This window comes from Leptonotus elevatus, chromosome 1, assembly GCF_054856555.1.
Source record: "Leptonotus elevatus isolate MCC_2025b chromosome 1, RoL_Lele_1.0, whole genome shotgun sequence".
Classification (NCBI taxonomy): Eukaryota; Metazoa; Chordata; class Actinopteri; order Syngnathiformes; family Syngnathidae; genus Leptonotus; species Leptonotus elevatus.
Window position 1 is genome coordinate 23,486,578 of NC_141239.1, and position 21,958 is coordinate 23,508,535.

The window sequence follows — 21,958 nt, forward strand, 5'->3', positions numbered from 1 at the left end:
CTCTATTGTTATCATTACTATATTATTATTGTATATCAGATGAACACTAAATAATAAGTGAACATAATACTTTTCGCTTGTCGTTTGCCTTCGAATTAACATCCTGTTTCCATGTTCAAACGTAACACTTTTTACATCCGAGATGTTTTAGGTTCAGATTTTCTAATTGTATTTTCAACAAAAAAAATTATCTAAAGATTTTTTTTTAAATGGTGAAACTAGAACATCGAATCTTTTTTTTTCTCTCTCATGACCTGGGTACAGTGATTGTGTAGTCTAATGTACCTTTTGGGGGGGGGGGGGGGCAATACTGTATATTATAATGCCTTTACAGTCTTAACTATATTACCTTCTGGAGAACTTGACAGATACCCTTAGAACACAGTGAATATGATTAAGAAAAAAATACAAAAAAATATATATACATAACATATTTTGCAAACTGTATCATTCCAATAAAGTTTTACTTGTTAAGACAAATCTGTCCGCCTTCTGTGTACATTTCAAGCCAGCCACCATTTGAGCACATCTACGATCTGTAAATGTCCTGGATAGTAGGCTACCATAGCTGCTGCAAATGGTCAGGTCAAATATTTTCTGTAAGGATTCAAAAGGCTACAAATGGAGCACAACAAGCTTCAAATGAAGTTTCAATTCATCAGAATCCATCTTGAAATGCAGTATACAGTTACGGGTAAGTTTACACGCAGGTGTTGATTTAACCTTGCTGTTATCCCACAAGACTGAGACCCAAATCTCCCAGACAAAAATGTAAAATAGGCATCATGCTTTTGTTTTGGAACATGAGTGTCAAGTTATTATTTGCAACGGCATGCACAAAATTTGACAGTCTCCTCAAAAAGTATTCGAATGGCAACATCAATTCCCTTGTTTTTGTTGTATACTGAAGACATCTGTGTCTCAGGGCATTCTCCCTTCAGTCAGATCAAATGTGAGCTCTGGTGATTGACTTAGACCAGGGGTGTCAAACTCATATTAGCTCAGGGGCCGCATGGAGGAAAATATATTACCAAGTGGGCCAAATCTGTAAAAAAATAATAAAAAAAAGGTATATAATTTAAAAAACATTTCCGTCAATTATACGCATATTTTCGTTATTTGTGGGCCAGCCCTAAATTACGGAGCTCAACTGTAATATTGTTCCAAAAAATAACACAAATGCAAATGGGACGCAGCAACACTTTGCCTGGATGAGTTCCGGATGTGTTAAATCGACCTGTTTTGCATTGTGTGGCGCAGTTAATGAAGTTATAAGGGTGTTAATCCTTGTCATATGTATTTGTGCTCCCAGTAATTGAATTAGTGTCATATTTAACACGTTTATGTCGGTCTATGATTTAAAAAAATTTTTTTAAACAAACCATAAATGTAAAATTAATGTAAAACAATGACATCCAGGACGATTCCGTGTACATGTTGGATTGCTCATCTGTGGGCTGCTTGTGAAATTACTATTATTATTTTTGGGCAGGTTATTTGGTCTGACATATATATTTTTTTACTTTCCAAAATCGTTTCGCGGGCCGGATTAAACCCAATTTGCGGGCTGTATGTTTGACACCCCTGGTCTAAAACCTGATGAGTGATTTGCATTGTGTGGTATGGCCTGTAGATTTCTTCTTTCAAAGTCTTCTTCGAACAATGGATTGTGATACCTTCACCCATGTCCTGTGGGGGTTGACTGTTGTCTGTGTGTGTGTGTGTATCTTCACTGCTCTTGCAAGATTTCTATCTCCAAGTACGCCAGCACTTTATTTTCCAGAACATTACAAATTGTTGTATTTGCTATGCTCAATGTTTGTGCAATTGCTCTGATCGATTTGTCCCTCTTCTCCCAGATTCAAAATTGTTTTGCTTTTTTCGTATAAGACAGGTCTTCATGTTTGTTCAAAAGCAAATGCAGTTTTCACGGGTGAAACTTAAAGCCAAAAACAAGCATGATGTAATTTTTAAGCACTCAATCTAAAAGGCAACACCTGAGCAACTAGAAACACCCATCAGTCACGTGTTCCAATACTTTTGCTCACTTGAAAAGTGGGCGGGTTCAAACAAAAAGTGCTCTGTCCTGCATTGGTTAACACAAATACCATGGAATAAAAGATGCAATTCTATTAAATTTGGTCTCATAATCATCTTTTGGTCTGAAACCTAAATGTATTCAGTATACCAAAAAAAAAGTAATTGACTTTGCCATTCCAATACTTTTGGAGGGGACTGTATGTTTCAGACCCCTTGCCTGCTCCCCCAATTTTTTTTTTAATGCAAAATTTGGTATTTTGCAAGTTATTTGACTTTCCTGTGGCTTGTTTGCAATATGCAATTTTGACGTTAAATGCTTGTTTTACAGAAAATTATTTTTGCTGTGTATTAACTTGACCCCTAAACCTATCGACCCTTAAAAAATATATATGTGTTGCATGCAGATTAAGAGACAGCCCTCACACCCACTCTATCCTCAAGAAATAGTTTGTCAAAACACTGCTATGCGTTTTTGCTCTAGGTTGATGCTCCACCCCCCAACCTCTAGTTGTCCGGTGTGCAACATTGCATGAGATAGACCTGCCCCGTGTTTGTGTGAGTTTTGCTTTAAATGGTCTCTTTTTGTTTGTTTGTTTTACATCGATGGCAACCAACCGCAAGAACTAATGAAACATTGAAATCGCTGCGTTGACGCCCCCTCTCCTTTGCGGGCGCTTTTGGACCCCTTGTCGGCAGTGTGCACGCGCCGGCCCGGAGAGCCATCGGGAAGACGGGATGAAACTTTGGGCTGCAACTCGTCCGGTTCACCTTAAGCGCGCGAGCCTGTCGCGTAGCGCGAATCTGACGCTGGGGCAACAGTCAAGGTAGCGCGCGAAACACGGAAGTAGGCCTTGGCGTGTCATTCCACAATTAACGTCGTTCCAATGCAAACTCATATTTTTAGCTTTTATTTTTGACATGACATGCCGGAAGCGCGTCTATGTACACCTAGCCATGGCAACGAGGAGCATAAAGTCGTTTAAAAACGCCGTAAAATAGAATGGAAGACGCGAGGACGTTGTTGTACCGTTTGTCTTCGAGCGTCATGTGTTAATTATGACACGTTTTACCTTGACGAGATAAGCAATTTTGAGCCCAAGAGACAGAGAAAGCGCGAGAGGATAAAACGAGCCAGACGCAGCTGCCATGTCGAAGCCGGAAGTAGGCTGCCTTTCATTTCACGATCGAAGATATTTTAACGCGATCACATCCTCCTAGCTTTTATTTTAACACGGCGTGCCGGAAATAGGCAATTATCTCACTTTAGCTTTTCAACGAGGGAGTATGAGGTAGTGGAAGTATCACATTTTTTGTAAATGTAGAGTCGTTAGCTGTGTTCGTCGTGACATGTTATTTAACACACGATTAATCTAACGAGATTAAACCAATGGTCTCCTGCTTCCAACGTGCTGTCACATTGTTTTAGTCACGGTGCTCACGCATTGCCGTGCGGGCCTCTTCAACAGTGAAAACCAGGCTAGCAAAACTTTTAGTGTATCATTTGGTCCGTCCACCTTAAGCGCACCAGTTCGACCCAGGGACAACGATTGTGAGGAGGAAGCCGGAAGTAGACCGCGTTTTACTTCACAATAGATTATTTGGATTTCAAAATCTGAGTTGTTCATTTCATTCTGATACGACCTCCCGGAACTACGGGTTTGTGTTACTTAACGCTTCACAACCAGTGGGTTAAAAAAAAAACGCCACAACTGAAACATTGTCGACCGTCTCCGAGCGTCATGTGTCATTTAAAACACGTTTTAGTCTGACGAGATTACAACCCTGCGCCCCTCTTACTTTCTTACTTGCTAAACGTGCCCTCACTTTTAAATCGCGCACCGCTGTAAACTCCACCCTAAAACAGAGATCGAGCGAAAGGGAGGGCGAAACTTTTGGCTTGCAACTCCGCCGGTCCACCTTAAGCGCACGAGCCAGACGCAGGCAAGCGTGCGGGCGAAGGTTTCCGCTCCTTCGACGCTGCAACTAACGCACTACAGAGGGAAGACATTCCCCCCCTCCCCATCTCCCCCTCAAAAATAATAACACATAAAGAGAAGAAAAATGTCCGACGTCAAGTACCGCGAGTGGATACTGGACACTATCGACTCCCTGCGGTCGCGAAAAGCCCGACCGGACTTGGAGCGAATCTGCAGAATGGTCCGGCGACGCCACGGGTGCGAGCCCGACCAAACGTGCGGCGAGCTGGAGAAGCTCATACGCGAGCAGACGGTGCTCAAAGTCAACTACAAGGGCTCCATTTCGTACCGGAACGCCGCTAAGGTTCAGCGGAGGTGCCGCAAAAAGGACGACCCCGTGACGGCGTCTTCTGCGGCGGCGACTGTGGCGACGTCTGCGGCGGCCGTGAATGACGCCAATCACTCGGACTTGAGCAACGGGGACAGCGCGCTGGGCCCCGCGGACCCGGACGACGACGACGAGGTAAGTCACGTTTCTTTCTTGTTTATTTTTTATTTCTTTATTTTTACAATTAAGTATTTTGTTCACAGGTGGGGTGAAGAAAAAAAACACAGCATCTTTAAAAAAAAAAAAAAAATTAATTTCTAATTATCTCAAAGCGTATTTAATTAATGTGTCTTGAGAGGGGAGTGGTTTGCTAGTGTACCCAGAAAAGGAATGCCGCAAACGGGGAGCGGCGGTTGAGCGCTACCGCGGAGGGCAGAAAGGAGGGAGGGAGAAGGTGCGCGTGCGAGCACAGTAACGTGTATTTCCCACTCGTTGATGCTTAAAAGCCAGTCAAACACACTTACGAGTAGTTTAAAGCGTGTGCTTTTCGACAGAGGCAGCGTTTGAGCTCGAAACGTGGCCAAAACTCGGCGTTCTTGGACCTTATGTTGGGGCGTCGGTCAAGCTCGTCGTAGATAGGCGAGTCAAACCCGGAAGTGTAGTTTCACAATTAAACAATTTTGTTGAAACTCATCAGAATGGCTTTTATTTTGACATAAACTGGGATACGCGTTTGTGTTCGTATAATGCTAATAACCGGACTCCGCCATAAAAAAAGTGCAAAAATACAGTAGACGCGAGGACATTGTATGTTTTTTTTTTCGAGCGTCATGTGTTTTTTAAAGACACGTTTTAGCCATGACGAGACTGCAAATCTCCCCCTTACTTCTAAAACGTGCCTTCACTTTATAATAAGTCACATTTCAACGACTTATCCTGTGGGTATACTGGTGCTGTGGAAGTGCCATTTACGTCACTCGTTTTTTTTGTTTGTTTTTTGTCGACGTACGCGTGACTGGGCGACGCGTGAAATCGACCTCCCGCATCCATTATCAGACAGTCAAAAAAGAATTGTTCTGTTTTACGTAACTTTCACGAGATTTTATTTAAGTGCAGCAGTTCCAGATAAAAGTGGTTGGTAATCGGAAGCGACGACAACAAGCTGGCTTGCTCGGCTGAATGGATGTGGCCGTCCGGCCGATGTGGGTTAAGCCGCGATCACGTCGAGTTAAAGAGAGAGAAAAAGACGACGGCAAAACGCATGTGCTGTGGACCCCCGCGATGTGGTGAAAACGGGACGCGTTCGATAACAGACTCGTCCAAATTCAAAACAGAGCTGCTTGCGCATGCTTTAGGGTTTTTTCTTTTCCGCTCTCTCGCTCTTTTTTTTGCCCCCACCTTCCTTCAAAATGCCCTCCCTCCCTCCCTCCACGCACGCACGCACAATGGCGAGACGTTAAATTGCATGCGCACCTCGGAGGAAATTTGTGCAAAACAACAGAAACCACCTCCCATCGGCCCTCACGGGTTGTCCCTTGTCATATACCGATGAACAATAAATGTATCCACCGACAAAGATCACATCGGCGTGTGTTTGTAATGCCACAAGATTCTGGATTGGTGCTTTTTCAAGGGCGGTAGCGAAAGTTGTGCGAAATGCGGCGAGCAGGAGGAGGAGGAGGAGGATTGCGCGCTCTTCGACACGCAGCAGCTCAGCTCGCTCACGTACCGTCCGGTCGGAAAAGAAACGTCCCTCCACCTCGACGAGGTTTCCCCCCTCTTTCTTCAAAGTTGTGTTACTCTTGAGTCACAGCTAATGATTTACCACCGAGGAGGTCAAATTGCGACATGTGCACGAGCATTTTTCAGACGCGCTCAGACAGCCAGCCCCCTGCAGTCGTGTCAACAATCCGTTTGGGTCGAAAGAACTGGGAACGAGCAGGCTTTTCTTTTAGGACGTGCACATTTCAACCAGGAATCGCGCCACTCAATTATGTCAGTGTTTTGGAGAGGGGAAGTGACAGAGACTAAAAAATTCATAACTACACATTTTCATTGTCTTCTGTCAGCTACTTTTACACGAATAAACGTGCAGAAGAGCAACTCGTGTTTAGTAACATTTATTATTATCATTGCTAATTGTAATCGTAATAGCTATTTTTTTAAACAAATGATTGACTCGTCTAAAGTTTTGCAAATGGCTTGTTGTCTTTGATGATGCAATGTTAATGGGTGAACAAAATGCCATTCTTTGGGATCAACTGAAATTTTGGAGGTGCAAGGTTCCCGGCCGACGCCAGAAATAGGCTTGTTTTGTATATGACACACATTCAAAAATGCTAACTTTGATTTGCTGTGTAAAAAAAATGCAACTTAAAGACAAAAGAACCCCAAAGAATCATTCCTGTGTGTTGAATTGCAAAATAAAGAAATTAAATGTGTACACATTATATCAACAGCTATTACTAGATTCCATGTAAAATGATTACTTTTATCTTCTTGCATAACAAATTCAATATTTAATGACACATAAGAAGTTTGGCCAGAAAATTGGATGTCTGGGAGACTAGTAAATGACAGAATGCAAACCTTGCAAGTGAATGACAAGCCAAGCACAAAAACCAACAGCATTCTAACTTTTTACAAAATCATGAGGAAGAGCTACATAATCTATGCGTAGTAAAAAGTGCGACATAGCATAGCAGGGGAAAACTGGTATCAAGAAATTCAGCAACTTTTAGTAGCAAACTACAAAGAGACCAATGTGAGTTGACTCTAAAGGTCATTTCAGGGCCACGTAAAACAATTATTGTGAAGACAAAATGCTGAAGATGCTATTACAGGAAGTTACGTTTCAGACCAGTCAACAATAAATGAAATAAATCCATCCATCTAGGCACTTGTTTAAGTCTTTAGACACACTTTTAGGAGGGAGGGAGAGAGAGAGAGAGAGAGAGAGAGAAAAAGCATGGATAACACAAAAAATATTGTGCCGTGTACACATCGCTCTTTGGAAATACAGAATTCATTTACTGTAAACACAACAGGCAACTTTTTCTCAATACACATCAATAATCATGGCCAAAGATATGCCTCATACAATAAACCGTCATCGCTTTCTGAAGGCATACAAAACAGGATTTCACACTGAACATTTTTAGCAACAATTAGGCTAAGCTTGAAATACTTCCTGTTTCACCCTTCTTTCTTCAAATTTAGTGTCAAAATAATAGTGTGCCACCATCTACTGTCCGACTGTGGAAGTACACCCAAAATAAAAAGGAGGCAGAACAAAATAGGTCTAAAGTGCTATAAACAAAAAAGAGAACCCGGAACCTGCGATGTAGGGGAGTTTACTGTATATGTGTCACAGCATAACCAGACAAGCTTTGCATGAATGATATGAGAATAACTAGAGAATGCAGTCAGTCCCTTGAGAATTTATGAAGTGGTTTTAATGCATACACTGCTAACTCTTCCAGGCCGACACGTCCATGGCAATGGATACAGACAGCAACATGGATGAGGAGGGGGGCGACGAGAGCCGAGACGGCCAGGACGGGCCCTCCCCAACCCCCGGCCCCGCGTGCATGGCTACGCCGGTGGTATTGCGAGCGGCATCCGCCCCCTGTTCGCCCTCTCATGCTCGGCCCGGTCTTGGTCCTAGCCCCGGCCCCGGCCCCAGCCCCGGTCTGGACTGTGTCATCTCCTTCCAATTGGCCCCCTCCAGGCCCAGCTCCCTGCCCCCTTCCAGCCCCAGGACTCTCGCACACCACGACTGGGCCAACGGTGTCGCTGGCTGCCCGGTGAAGCTCCACGAGCAGGGAATGCACATAGACAAAGGTAACACGACAACATCACCTTGTTTGACGCGGATACAACTCCAAACACTCAATTCATCTTTTCCCTTTGAAATGAATGGAAATGCCATTCATCCATTCCAGCACCCAAAACAACTAATGTTCTAATGTGTATTTTAACGAGGCACTCCATATTATTGTGCTTCACGAAACATAGTAATAATGACATAACTCAGTAGACTTAAAAATAATCAAATTGGTTTTGTCGCACTGCATCCATTGATTGCTGGTCCTTCTGGTGTGCCCGCCCTGGCCACCTGGGGGCAGTGTAAGACAGACACATCCTTTTGTGTGTGCTACCTGGAGTGGGATTCATAACAGTGTCTGAACTCCTTTTTGAGGTCGTCAGTACAGCACTGATGTTGGTTGTTCTACACAGAGGATAAAGAAGATATCGTTCGGGACTTGTTGAGTTTGGAATAGTAATCAGTTTGACAGTCAAGTTTTTTTTTTTTTTTATGAATTGTTGCCAAACTGCTGCTTATCGTAAAATGTGTCGAGTTGAGTTCAATGTTAAGTCTGCGCTCACAAATCAAAGCATAAAATCGGTCAAGCAACGGCTTGTGTCTCAAAAACTTGTGAGTGGAGTCACGCGTATCTCGTGGCATCGCTGTATATGGACAAAGTGGAGGGGTGACTGCACATATGTGATCTCCTCCCGCCTCTGTTATTAGCCTGTCCAGTGACAATCCACCCCGCACTCGTCTGCCCGAGCGCTCCCAAGGACAGTGTGAAGGAGGAGAACAAGTTGGAGGACAAGATGGAGGACAGCAGCCCTCTCTTGGACCAGCTGGTACCCGACTACGCCGTGCAATTGGTAAAGTGCGCGGCCCCTGTTTCTGCTGTTCATTTCCTGTTTCCTGCTCGTCCTAACTTGACTCTGTCCACATTCTATTTTTCCGTCCCTCAGGAGAGGAGCGGCGACGCGTCCCAGGTCAGAGTGCAGACTCTGTCATCGCCAGACAACTGTGAGTTTCCCACAAGTCATGATAATGCGTGAAAATGGTTTCGTGCGTTACAAATTTCCGAGCGTGACACCCCAAAGCACATGACCCAGACGACCGCATCATCGAGCAACCGTCATGGGAGAAACACAAGTGGCTGTGTCCTTCACTACACACACAAACAAACAAACATGCACATTCACACTTGTTTTCAATAAATCTAGCATGTTTTGTTTTCATGCTTTATTAGCGCTAGGCAATTTTGGAAAATATAATTATTATTATTATTTTGACTGATTGGAATTACAAAGAGTATACCCGATTATTCATTTATTACAAAGCATTTTAAAAAATCAACTACTAAGACAACTTCAAAGAACAACCAGAAAATAAATTTGTAACATGTAAAATAATAATCCATCCATCCATCCATTGTCCCAAAATAATAGCAATAAAAAACAATATGTAAGAATAAATACCTGCTGTGCACGCTTTGGCCTCTTAGGGGCAGTGTGTTACACACATGAAGACATACAGTACTTTCATGATGACGGTGTAAAAAGAGAAGAACAAAATTTAGTCTTGATTGATATAAATAATTTTTTACAATTGGGAAGAATATATACTAAGAATAAAAGGAGTAATATATAGAAATAAGACAATACGTGAGTATTGTTAATGGTTGCTAATTTTTGCTGGCCGGTGTGTGCTTTCAACAATGTGTGTAATTCTTGTTGTGTTTTTAGTTTAGTAAATTCAGTTGAGTGAACTCCAACTAGGGTGTCAACAGCTTAAAGCACACGGAAGGCAGAAGAGCATGTGTCACATGGTGCATTCGGGGTGCATTCACAGCGAAGGAACTTGCATGCACTCACCAGGGTGTTGGGCACATTCATCCTTTTTCTTCCATTGTTAATTTGTTATGATCGTGCGAAGCCAAAATCACAATCACAATTAATTGCCCAGTCCTATGTTTTACCAACAGGCACTCCAAAGAAGAACGCAGACAAGCTCGCCTCCATTACGCAAGCTGAGAGAATTCACGTGAATGGCGGCGACGATATGTAAGTCAAACGGCAACCCAACAAGCCTTCTCAAAATACGTAGAAACAAACGCTATGTCTTCCTTGTGTGGTCGCAGCTCGGTGAAGAAGGAGAAGATGAGTCAGAACTTGCTGCAGTGGACGGTAGCCGACGTGGTTAGTTACTTTGCCGATGCGGGCTTTCCAGAGCAGGCGATGGCCTTCAAGACGCAGGTGGGTACTCGTTCCCGTGCGTTCCCGTGGGTTCCCGTGCGTCCCCGTGCGTCCCCGTGCGTCCCCGTGCGTCCCCGTGGCTATTTTGGAGCTAAGCGAACCCCCGTTTGTTGTGGTGGTATTGGGGGGAGGGGGGTGATTACATGTCAACAACAAATGTTTAATCAAACATCATTTCGGCTGAATACAAGTTTGCTAGTTGAATACTGATTTAGGATGCAAAACATCAGACAGGCTAACAAAAAGGGTTAAATTATGAATAAATACAATAAGTATTTTGATAGTGTATGTTCATAACAGTACAAGGCTCAAAATAAGCGGTAGTGCATCACAGTTTGCGGAGTGTTTTGGTCTTGTTTCACTTTTAATTAGTTTAGAAGAAAAAGAGTTAAGGCAAATAAATAAGGAAATCATTTAAAATCTGTTTTAATACATTTTATTTGATAAATTTACATAACATAAATTTAGCTTTACTTCTAGATAACAAAATAAAGCTCACTGCTGTACACAATGTGAATTTAGGAAATAAAATCAGTTGAAAACAAAACAAAATATATTGTTTGTTTTATTTCTTTATTCTTTATTTTAAAGTAAAAAAAATATTTTCCTAATTATAAATCATTTTGTAATATTAAAATATGTTTTTGCTAATATTAAATATAATAATTTTTCTAAAATTTCAATATAAATTATTTTGGAATAAAAAAATTGTGATTTTAAAAATGTCAAATTAGACTATTTATTCTTTATTATGAATTATGAATAAATTACCAATTATAAATATTTATTATAATTGTACTATATTATTTTTGAAAAATACAAATATATATCTAATTTGAAAATATAATGTTGAACTACTTTTGGAATCTCCATGCATTATTTCAGTTAATTAGAAATATTTTAAATATATTAATATTGGGTTTTGTTTTGTTTTTACTCAAATTTAATGATTTTTTATTTTGATTTTTTCCTCATAAGTTTGTAATAATAAAACATTGTTTATACTATTAAATGTAGTTCTTTTTTTTAAATGTTATCATAAATGGTTTTGGAATTAAAAAAATGATTTAACAATATTAAATCTTATTTAATTATTCATTTATCATAATAGTATCATTTTAAAGGTTGAGTATAAAATGTTATTTTTAAAATCACATTTCTAGATTATAAATAGTAATTGATTTAAATTGAAAATTAATATGAAATGAGTGTTTTTATATTTTCATTATTGATATTTTCCAATAATAAAACTTTGTTTGTTTTTTATAGAATAAAAAATATATATTGTAATTGCAAAAACAGTGCATTATTGAACAATATCAAATTTCATTGTAAATAATTAACCAATGATATAAATCTTCCAGTTTTAAAAGGCCTGTCCCCTAATGGAGCGATCCTCTTGGGGATAATTCCAGGTACATTGTGGGCTGGTTGCTCAGTGAGGCAATAGCTGCCTCGGTGTCTTTTCCCACGAGCAGCTTCATGCGTCCCGTCTCGTGTGTCCGCCCACAGGAGATCGACGGCAAGTCGCTGCTGCTCATGCAGCGCAGCGACGTGCTGACCGGCCTGTCCATCCGACTGGGCCCCGCGCTCAAAATCTACGAGCGCCACATCAAGGTGCTGCAGAGGAGCCACTTCCTGGAATGCGACGACCTCTGATGGATTGCACAGACTTTGAGGGGATTAAAAAAACAAAACAAAAAAACTCTTCCACTAGGATCCTGGCATATAACCTCTCCATGCATGGAGAAGACACGTGGAAGAAGGAAAGGACCAGTGACAAAACAATCATCCTACCTCTCATGATCCTCATTTCCCCCGTGCAAAAGGAGCAGTGGCCCTTTAAGAAAAGCCACACGTGCACTTCCTGTGGACTTCCCGACTGCGACGCGGCCTCTTCCGACTCTTTGCTCCCACCAAAGTTCTTGCAGGTCAAACAAAACACGCGTGTGTGACACGTACGTGCATCCAGTTCCTGGCGTAGCTGCTAACACGTGACGATCCGTCTTCATTTCATCTCGTTATGTACATCATTGGTTTGCGTTGGGAGCAGCAACACACGTGGTCGATAAGAAAAACACAAACGGGCAATATTGAGCTTTTAAGGCCAACATGGTGGACCACATGCAATATTTTCTGTGTTAGTCGTCTGTCGCTTTGTCTGTTGTGATACAAATCATCCATTTGAAGTGTGTAACATTCCATTGGGTGTAGTAGGGTTTTTTTTTTTTAAATCAATCAGTCCATGCTTCCGACAAAAGTCACAAATAAAGTTGACACCTGTTTGACCTATTGGTTTAATTTTTGTGTGGAAAAATCAACACCCGCCCCCCAAAAATAAATATAAAATCAGTGAATAAGCAAGGTGGCAAATGCTGAAGCACAAGAATGCAGGAGTTCACTGTAATTGTGAACATTAGTCAGACAATTCTCAATCATTGATACATTTTCATGAATAGACAGGCAACAAAACATTGACTTGCTTGCTTAATTTCGCTCAACTATTTTCATCACAAGCAATCAAAAAGTCACTTTACCATAAAATGTCAGTGTAGCAGTATTTCCTGTATGAAACCCCTGACAAAAGTTGTAGTCAACCTTTCAGAACCAAGCAAAGTAGCAAAAATAATGAAAACAAAATCTTCCTGAATTAAGACTTTAAAGCAGCCAAAAGTTGCTCACTCCAAATGGTGACGGTCCATCCAGTGACCTTGAGGCATTTACAGTACACATATTGCCATGCAAATGTCAACAGATAGAACTTTTTAAAAAAAGACACAATGCTTGTAATGTCTAATAGTGCTGAACAATTAATCAGATTAAAATTAACATAATGTAGTAGAATGCAATTTTCAAATCGCAAAGGCTACAATTGGATTTTTCTTCCCCTTAAATTTGATTTAATTATATAGGGTCTAGATATGTTCAGTGCCTAAGCAGTGCAATCTACATGTTTACATCCAAACATAAAAAGTTGACTCAATGAAACTACAGATTTGTTGGTATTGTTATAATTTGCCTTTATTTTAGTGTAAATCGACCTATACGATCAAAACACTTATGTATAATAAGTCTGATATTGTTAATTGTTATAGCCAACAAGTTTTAAAAAAAAATCTAATTAAATCATAATCGTATTATTGAGGGAGGGCAAACAAACTGCAATTGCATTATTTTTCAAAATTGTTAATCCTTAACTCATTCACTGCCATTGACGGTTATAGACGTCAAAAATTCATTTGCACTATTTCGGTTAGTTTAATTTTTTTTCCACTTTTGTTAACAAGAGTATGAAAACCTAGAATTGTTTTTATTGTACATTTAGAACAGATGTAAAATTTGTGATTAATCACGAGTTAACTAGTGAAGTCATGCGATTAATTACAATTCAAAATTGTAATCGTCTGACATGATAAAAAAAAAAGATTATATTAAAAATTAGGGGCATCAGACGATTAAAATTTGTAATCGTATTTTAATTTAATGACTTCACTAGTTAACTCACGGTTAATCACACATTTTATATCTGTTCTAAATGTCAAATAAAAATAGTTTTGTAGGTTTTCATACTCTTATTAACAAAAGTGGAAAAACATTTAAATAATAGAAATAGTCTAAATTTATTTATGGCAGTGAATGAGTTAATGAGTAACAATAACCACTTGATGAATAATTTCCCCCCCATACATTTCATACGGTCTTAGGAGGACATGAACAGAAAGGTTTGCCTCGCTTTTTTGCTCTGCAGTGTGCACACATTTAGACCAGGCATGCCGCTTGGTGGTAAACCAGAAGAGCTGCTACCAAAAACATGTTTGCCATCCAGCATAATAAAACATATCATTGAGGATTGTAATCATAAAAATGCATGTAAAATATCGGGATACGTATCGCCTTGAAGACCATGTATTGGGATACATATATATCGCGATACGTATGGTATGGTGAGGTTGTTGGCAATACCCAGCCCTACATCGGCGTACTAAAGGATGAACGGCAGGATGGGGGAGCGCAGGGTGGGGTAGTCCTTGAACTCCTTCAAGTAGGCACGATGTTTGCCTCGGGCCCACACGCTCATCTGCACAAAGGCGGCCAGCGTGAAAAGAGCCACGGGCAGGCACTGCGTCATCACGCTGAAGCCCAGCCACGAGCCCACCTGAACACACACACACACACGTTTAGGTTAAGATTTTATGCAACATTTTTCCTACAATACATATGAATTGCCACCACTTGACTGTATAAAATAATTTGTCTATTCAATTCAAGGCATCCTGGAGGCGGGGCTTGAAGGCGAGCGTTGGGGGGATGCCATCAAGCTGAAGAAGGAGTCCTATCGGGCCTTTTTGGCCTGTGGGACTCCAGAAGCAGCTGACAGGTACCGGCTGGCCAAGCGGAATGCTACTGAGGCAAACTCGGACATAGGAGGAGTTCGGTGAGACCATAGAAAACGACTTCCGGACGGCATCGAATAAATTCTGGTCCACCATCCGGCGTCTCAGGAGAGGAATGCAGTGCAACATTAACACTGTGTAAAGTGGAGATGGGGTGCTGCTGACCTTGACTTGGGACGTTGTGAATTGGTGGGGAGACAACTTCGAAGACCTCCTCAATTCCACCAACACGTCTTCCTTTGAGGAAGCAGGGTCTAAGGACTCTGAGGTGGGCTCCCCTATCTCGGGGGTCGAAGTCACTGAGGTGGTTGGAAAGCTCCTCAGTGGCAAGGCTCCGAGGGTGGATGAGATCCGCCCGGAGTTCCTAAAGGCTCTGGATGTTGTGGGGCTTTCGTGGTTGACACGCCTCTACAACATCGCGTGGACATCGGGGACAGTGCCTCTGGATTGCCAGACCGGGGTGGTGGTCCCCCTTTTTAAGAAGGGGGACCGGAGGGTGTGTTCCAACTTTAGAGGGATCACACTTCTCAGCCTTCCTGGTAAGGTCTATTTAGGGGTGCTGGAGAGGAGGGTCCGTCGGGAAGTCGAATCTCGGATTCAGGAGGAGCAGTGTGGTTTTCGTCCCGGCCGCGGAACAGTGGACCAGCTCTACACCCTCAGCAGGATCCTCGAGGGTGCATGGGAGTTCGCCCAACCAGTCCACACGTGCTTTGTGGACTTGGAGAAGGCGTTTGACTGTGTCCCTCCGGGAGTCCTGTGGGGGGTGCTTCGGGAGTACAGGGTACCGAGCCCCCTGATACGGGCTGTTCGGTCCCTGTACGACCGATGTCAGAGTTTGGTCCGCATTGCCGGCAATAAGTCAAATTTGTTTCCAGTGAGGGTTGGACTCCGTCAAGGCTGCCCTTTGTCACCGATTCTGTTCATAACTTTTATGGACAGAATTTTGACGTTGAGGGGGTCCGGTTTGGTGGCCTCAACATTGCATCTCTGCTTTTTGCAGATGATGTGGTGCTGTTGGCTTCTTCAAGCCGTGATCTTCAACACTCACTGGACCGGTTTGCAGCTGAATGTGAAGCGGTTGGGATGAAAATCAGCACCTCCAAATCCGAGACCATGGTCCTCAGTCGGAAAAGGATGGAGTGCCCTCTCCGGGTTGGGGAGGAGATCCTGCCCCAAGTGAAGGAGTTCAAGTATCTTGGGGTCTTGTTAAATAATTTATTTTCACTGGCACTAATTATTTTTACTGCTTGAATTTCCTGTTCATGATTAATTTCCATGAATTGAAAAGTAAATGTGAATTGTTTTGGTATCAATTTCAAGAGTTCGTCTTTTGTTGGTTCTTACCTCATATGTGTAGTTTGGGCAGGACACCAGGCAAAAAACCCACGTGAAGGGATTCTTCGTCGGGTAAGGAATCTTTTTGACTTTTGAACCTGAGATGAGAGGAAACATATTTTCAACTTTTACCCAAATATACTTTTAAGACTGTTGGCATACCTGGCTGTTTGAGGTTACGAAGCGTGATGTGGATGGAGAAATTCCCGACTTGGCAAAACTGCGTGGATACAAAAAAATTAATTAAAAAATCAAGCATAAGTGCGTTGTTGTTCGATATACACCATAAATGTTAGCGTTAAACCTACCAAGAAAACGTAGAGTCCGACATTCTCCTGCTGCTGCCCGTAAACTAAAAAAAAAGATGGGCTGCAAAGTGAACTGATAAATGAACAAACATGAGTGAGCCTACGTGAGGGCGGCGCTTACATGGTGGCGTGTAGAGCGGGTGGTTGATGTAGTAAGCCATCCAGGCTGCGGCGCACCAGTAAAATCCACAATTCTGCAATTCAGTCGTTGACATTCAAAGTTGGTCTTTTCTCTTTTAGAACAATTAATCCATTTCAAATAGACATCGCAGCGTGCCTACAATTTGGGAGGAATTTGTTTCGTAATATTGTTGTGATCAAATTTCTGATGTGCTTTAATTTAGGGCACACTCGTGTAGTAGAAGGACTGCAAGTCAAAGTGTCGCGGTGTCACCTTAAAAATGTTCCGTAGCGGCATGGTCCCGTGCGAGATGCGGTGAACAAACAACGTCTCCAGAATCTTCTTGATGTAATGTAAAGAATGACAGATGCAAGCAGAACTGCGCGGAAAAAAAAAGTTCGACATTTTTTTCACTTTTAAAATGCATTGATTATAAATTGATAGACAACAAACAGTAATTATTCAATTGGCACTGACTGTACGACCCAGTTCTTGCTGGCGGTGAAGTCGTATTTTGGAGCGTAGATGAAGGGGAGGCGGAAATAGAACATTAAATAGATGACCAGCGGACCCACACACTCTGCAAGGAATACCTGTAAGGCAAGCAGAGCTAAATTGATGGATACCGTGTTGCAGCTTTCACAGACAAAGGCCACAAAATGCTTTACCAGACATTAGCACGTCACTTGTGCTACAGTTCAGCATTTGAGTATATTTGTACGACTTGCTGTTCTCGAACAGGAGAGGAGAAATGTAAAATTCCCAACAGGTGTTTGACCCATAAATGCTCCAATCTCGGCCAGCACCGTGACATGCCAGGTACATCCAACCATCCATCCGTTTTCTTAACGACTTATTTCTCGCAAGGGTCGAGGGGGTGCTGGAGCCTATCACAGCTGACTTCGGGCAGTAGGCGCGGGGTACACCCTGAACTGGTTGCCAGCCAATCGCAGGGCACACAGAAAGAAAAAAAAAACATCCACACCTATGGACTATTCAGAGCGCTCAATTAACCTGCCATGCATGTCTCTGGAATGTGGGAGGAGACCAGAGTACCCGGAGAAAACCTACACAGGCACGAGGAGAACATGCAAACTCTACCCAGGAAGGCCGAAGCCTGGACTCGATATTGCGTCCTCAGCACTGGGAGGCAAACGTACTAACCAGTCATCCACCGTGCCTCCCCTGTCAGGTACGGTGTTGCCAACAAATTTGCATGAATTTCAAGTCTCTGTCACAAAAACTGGGTCTTGGTAACTTTAAGTTTTGGTCTTGATTTATTCTTATCTCAAAGTGATGATACTGACATAGCCTTAAAATGTTGGTCTTGGTCTCATTTCTTTAAAGTCTTGGTCCTAACTTATATCAAAGTCTTGGCCGTCACCGCGTATAAACTCTTGGTCTAGAGTTAATCTAAACTTCTTTAATTTTGTTGTGAACTTGATCTTGTCACCTTAAGTTGGTTTTTGGATTGGTTTACTTTGGTTGGTCTTAGTCTTGAGTCTGAACTCCCTCAGGTCTTGGGCTTCACTTTCTCCTCAAAGCCATGGTCTTCCCCTACTCCAAAGTCTTAATCTAGAATTGGTTTGAATTCCTTAAAGTCGTGGTCTCTACTTCATATGAACTCCTTGAAGTCTGATTCTTAATCTGGACTTGGTCATGTCTCCTCAAAGTCTTGATTTTTACTTGGTTTTAACTCCTAAAATTATTGGTCTTGAATTGGATGTGCACTCTCAAAGTCGTGGTCTTGACTTAGTTTGAGATGGTTTCAACCCCTCAAAGTCTTGTTCTTGTTGGTCTTAGCTCCTTAAAGTTTTAGTCTTGACTTGGTACCGTATTAGTTCCTCAACGTCTTGGTTTTGATTTGGTATTGTCTCCTAAAAATCTTGGTCTGGACCTTGCTTTGACTTGGTCAAAAGTCTTGTCAAGTCTAGACTTGGGTTAAAGTCTTGTTCTTGACTTGATCTCAACTCCTTAAAAATCATGTTATTGACTTGGTCTCAATGGTCTTGGTTTTGGTTTGGTCTTGTCTCTCTCAAAGACTTGGTCTAAAGTCTTGTACTTAATTTTGTTAAAATATTGGTCTTGACCTGACCACTGCTGTCCAGTCTTGTTTGAGATGGTCTCAAGCCCTCGAAGTCTTAGTTTCCCCTTGGTCTAAACCTCAGTTGCTGCCAACATTGCTGACATCTGTCAAACTCATGCACTAGAATAGTGCTTATGAGGGTGTAAGGAGAGCGAGCAAACCCGGGGGCAACACGGTGGGCAACAACGTGGCACAGTGAGGGAGACAAGAGCCCTGGGTGGAGGGATAAACACCTTGGGGAGAAATGGGGCCATGAGATTAGATGTCCCGAGATAGATAGACGCTGCGGGAGGCATGAGGAAAACAAACGACCGCAAATGGCCTTTTAGGTGTCACACTGTGCGTACGTGTGTGTGCGAGAGGAAGCTGCTGAGTGCGGAGACAGAGTAACTCCTTGGATTTGATGTTCCGGTATCGACAGTGGTGGCCTGTTTATTTGCTACCTGGGCCTTCAGAGGGGATTTACCCAATTGAATCCATCTCTTAGCACCACCGCTATCACCACACAATTATAGAACATCTCACTAAACACAACATAGCAGCTGTACCGCATGGATCATCTGGAGCAGCTCAGAATCAATATGATTTCCATACAAAAGATAAATAATTCACAAGAAGGAACTCACAGTCCCCCATGTAAGTTGCGGTCCAAGGTCACTGAAGTAGAAGCTGGCTGTGGTTCCCACAGGAAGTGTTTGGAGGACTTCCTCATCCCTGAGACACTTTGTTTCTGAGAAACAAAACCCATCATGATCAAGATGACCTCCCAACTATCATAACATGAGCGGATGCGCCTACTTGGATCCAAGCGCAGAGATTGTCTCGCCGGGTACCACTTTGGATCTGTCAAAATGGACACCACTGTAGTGAAACATTCAAATGTATTTTTCTTTTCTTTTCAAAAATACGTACATGATTTGTGAAACAAAGCCTTAATATCCAAAACAGTGGCAGTTGGCTCCACCTGAAACCACAATACAAACAAAATGTTGGTGTTAATAACAGTACTGTATTAACATGGTAGCAGTATAGTCTCAGCTCCTTGTAGATTTGGTCTTGACTTAGTCTCAAGCATTCAGTCTTTGGTCTTGGCTTGGTCTCACTTCTTGATTTGGTGTGAATTCAAGTTTACATGATGATCTAAAATCTTTGGCTATTTGCCCGGAAGTCAAAAACAAATTCTTGGCCTTGACTGCATGAAGCCCTAAAGTCTTTTTGACTTGGCCTTATCCCTTGCAGTATTAGTCTTGATTCAGACTCAGCCCCTTAAAGTCTTGGTCTTCGCACAGTCTGGGCTCTTTTAAATCTTGCTTCTGACTTCATCTGATATCCTCAAAGCCTTCATCTTGAGTTGACTTTGTCTTGGCTACTTAAAATCTTGGTGTTGATTTAATCTCAGATCCTCAAGGTCTTTGTCTAGACTCCAGCCCTAGTGGCTAGAAATGTCTTATAAAGTGTGGTGTATTAACCAGCCTTACAGTCCCCATTAGTGTCTTTTTTTCTTTCAACTCGTGGACTTCTTTTAACCTACGGTACTGCTGCTATGATGTCACATTTAGCACGTTGCAGTTTTTCCAAGACGACATACTAAACACAAACATGAAAGCCTTCCTGGGAGGTGCCAACAGGAACCGTAAAATCTGTTGCATGCTTCCCATTCTCGAGCTGTCTTAGTTGTGTGAGGCCAAGGACTTCAAACATCTGCGGTCACAATGCAACGATTTGAAAGTATTTCATAATCCTAAAATAAAATGACAAACGTGGTTAGGCTACTTACCTTGTCCAGCAGGAGCAGTTTCTCCTTCGTCTTCACATCCACAATCTCCACCTCAAAGTATACAATCCTTTTGGCCTTTTTGGGTGGTTTGGGTCTAGGTCTGGATGAAGCCTTCTTCTCAGACTCTGAACCATTTACATTTTTTGCCTCTAAGGCGAGCACATCCATGATTACCAAGAGTCGGCGGGTGGAACAACCTCCGGTGCTACTAATCCGTGGGTCGGGTGCGAGTTCTGCGTAAGTAGCCTTTCACCCCCGGCCAGAGGAAGACGATGGCAAACCCCCAAAAAATCCTTGGGGTTTGTATGCCGAGGGGGGAGCGAAAAAATGCCCGGAAGACGAACCGGTGCGGAAGAACAGGACACTGAGCCTCACCTGAATAGCTCGGACCGCAACCTCCCGTCATGCTCGGCAGAGGCACTGAAGACGAAATCGGAGAACCACAAGACATAATCCACAGAGCGCCATTTGTGAGGCTAAATATAAGCCGCCTGATTTGCTCTTCACACAGCAGCTCGGCCGTAACCTTGGGACGACGCATACAGTTCACAGTCGAGCAAGTGACAAATTCCAACGAGTGGTCCTTGGACGCAGGTCAACTGTCTACTACTTTAGAAGACACTGCTTCTGTCTGCTCTGATTCTGGCTCGAGAGCAGGCCTGCTTTCAAGTCTGATATGATGTGATGAAGACCCTCGACATGCCAACACACACACATACGACCCCCCCCCCCCCACACACACACACAACACACTTTCTTACACCCGCCCCTGACCTCTGGACCACCTGTTTACCTATTCTTTCCTACTTCTGACCTGCAAAGAGTCATGAATAATGTCCTCTATGCAAACCTTTCTAACTTTGTGACTGACTTCCTATTGCCGTAGCCTCTCGCTGTTCTTTCTCTATATTACGTGGGCTGTGCCCCCCAAAATTGATGTCTGTCAACTCTTCTCATAAACTGTATCGGACCGTTTTTCTCGTTCCTTCTTCCTCTTTTTTTTTTCGTTCCCAAAAATGTATTAAATACTGTGTGTGTGTGTGTGTGTGTGTTGTAATCTTCAATACATATTGCCTATCTACTTAGGGGCAAGTAAGGCAGTGGTCAAAAAGAATAAACATATTATAAGTACGTAAATATCTAACTAATCTTTATACTATTTTAAATACTTGTTAGATTGCTTCATGCCAACTCTCCTTTTTTCAGCTGTAGCCTATGGTTGCAGGGTTTTTTTTGTATCACCAAATATTTATTCCATTAGAAAATGTATTTATAAAGCACCTTGTATATGCATTTTATTCATTCAAGTCTTCACATACATACACATATTGGTTATATTCAGAAAGCAGCAATATAACCTGTTCAGAGTTTTCAAGATGTTTTCTCACATACTGCAAATCAGACCACTTATTGCATTATTGCGTATAGCAGGAATTAAGTTTTACAAACATATACTCGTTCAGCACAAGCTGGCCTCCTTCATATACAATTGCGTAGTTTGACAGTTTACCGTGGTTTTAAAATGTCAAGGCTTCAATTAACAGCTAATACTTGCTGTCACCAAAATTGGCTCATCTTTTCTCTTCTGGGGAT

At 42.2% G+C, this 21,958-nt stretch overlaps 2 protein-coding genes across 2 annotated transcripts; one reads left to right on the forward strand and one right to left on the reverse strand.

The window, feature by feature from the left end:
- The first annotated feature begins 2,566 nt into the window (after positions 1-2,566).
- samd1a (sterile alpha motif domain containing 1a) lies at positions 2,567-12,632 on the forward strand. The gene is made up of 7 exons (XM_086087688.1): positions 2,567-4,479; positions 7,767-8,127; positions 8,819-8,961; positions 9,055-9,112; positions 10,074-10,152; positions 10,230-10,344; positions 11,857-12,632. The coding sequence occupies exons 1-7, from the start codon at positions 4,102-4,104 to the stop codon at positions 12,001-12,003; spliced, it is 1,281 nt and encodes a 426-aa protein (XP_085943814.1). The 5' UTR covers positions 2,567-4,101; the 3' UTR covers positions 12,004-12,632.
- Positions 12,633-12,652: 20 nt separating this feature from the next.
- On the reverse strand, positions 12,653-20,768 carry LOC147181301 (very-long-chain enoyl-CoA reductase-like). Its single transcript, XM_086087700.1, has 11 exons — positions 20,366-20,768; positions 19,501-19,552; positions 19,387-19,431; positions 19,215-19,318; positions 16,980-17,095; positions 16,776-16,881; positions 16,503-16,575; positions 16,382-16,425; positions 16,236-16,293; positions 16,083-16,171; positions 12,653-14,500 (listed from the first exon to the last, which is right to left on the reverse strand). The coding sequence occupies exons 1-11, from the start codon at positions 20,531-20,533 to the stop codon at positions 14,327-14,329; spliced, it is 1,029 nt and encodes a 342-aa protein (XP_085943826.1). The 5' UTR covers positions 20,534-20,768; the 3' UTR covers positions 12,653-14,326.
- Positions 20,769-21,958: the final 1,190 nt, after the last annotated feature.

Bases quoted from the DNA above. Each gene is read 5' to 3' on its own strand.
- samd1a (XM_086087688.1), top strand. From the start codon at position 4,102: ATGTCCGACGTCAAGTACCGCGAGTGGATACTGGACACTATCGACTCC. The intron at 4,480-7,766 runs GTAAGTCACGTT...TAACTCTTCCAG, and splicing joins ACCCGGACGACGACGACGAG to GCCGACACGTCCATGGCAAT. The intron at 9,113-10,073 runs GTGAGTTTCCCA...TTTTACCAACAG, and splicing joins TCTGTCATCGCCAGACAACT to GCACTCCAAAGAAGAACGCA.
- LOC147181301 (XM_086087700.1), bottom strand. From the start codon at position 20,533: ATGGATGTGCTCGCCTTAGAGGCAAAAAATGTAAATGGTTCAGAGTCT. The intron at 16,294-16,381 runs GTAGGTTTAACG...GTATCCACGCAG, and splicing joins TCGGACTCTACGTTTTCTTG to TTTTGCCAAGTCGGGAATTT. The intron at 14,501-16,082 runs GTAAGAACCAAC...GTGTGTGTTCAG, and splicing joins GCCCAAACTACACATATGAG to GTGGGCTCGTGGCTGGGCTT.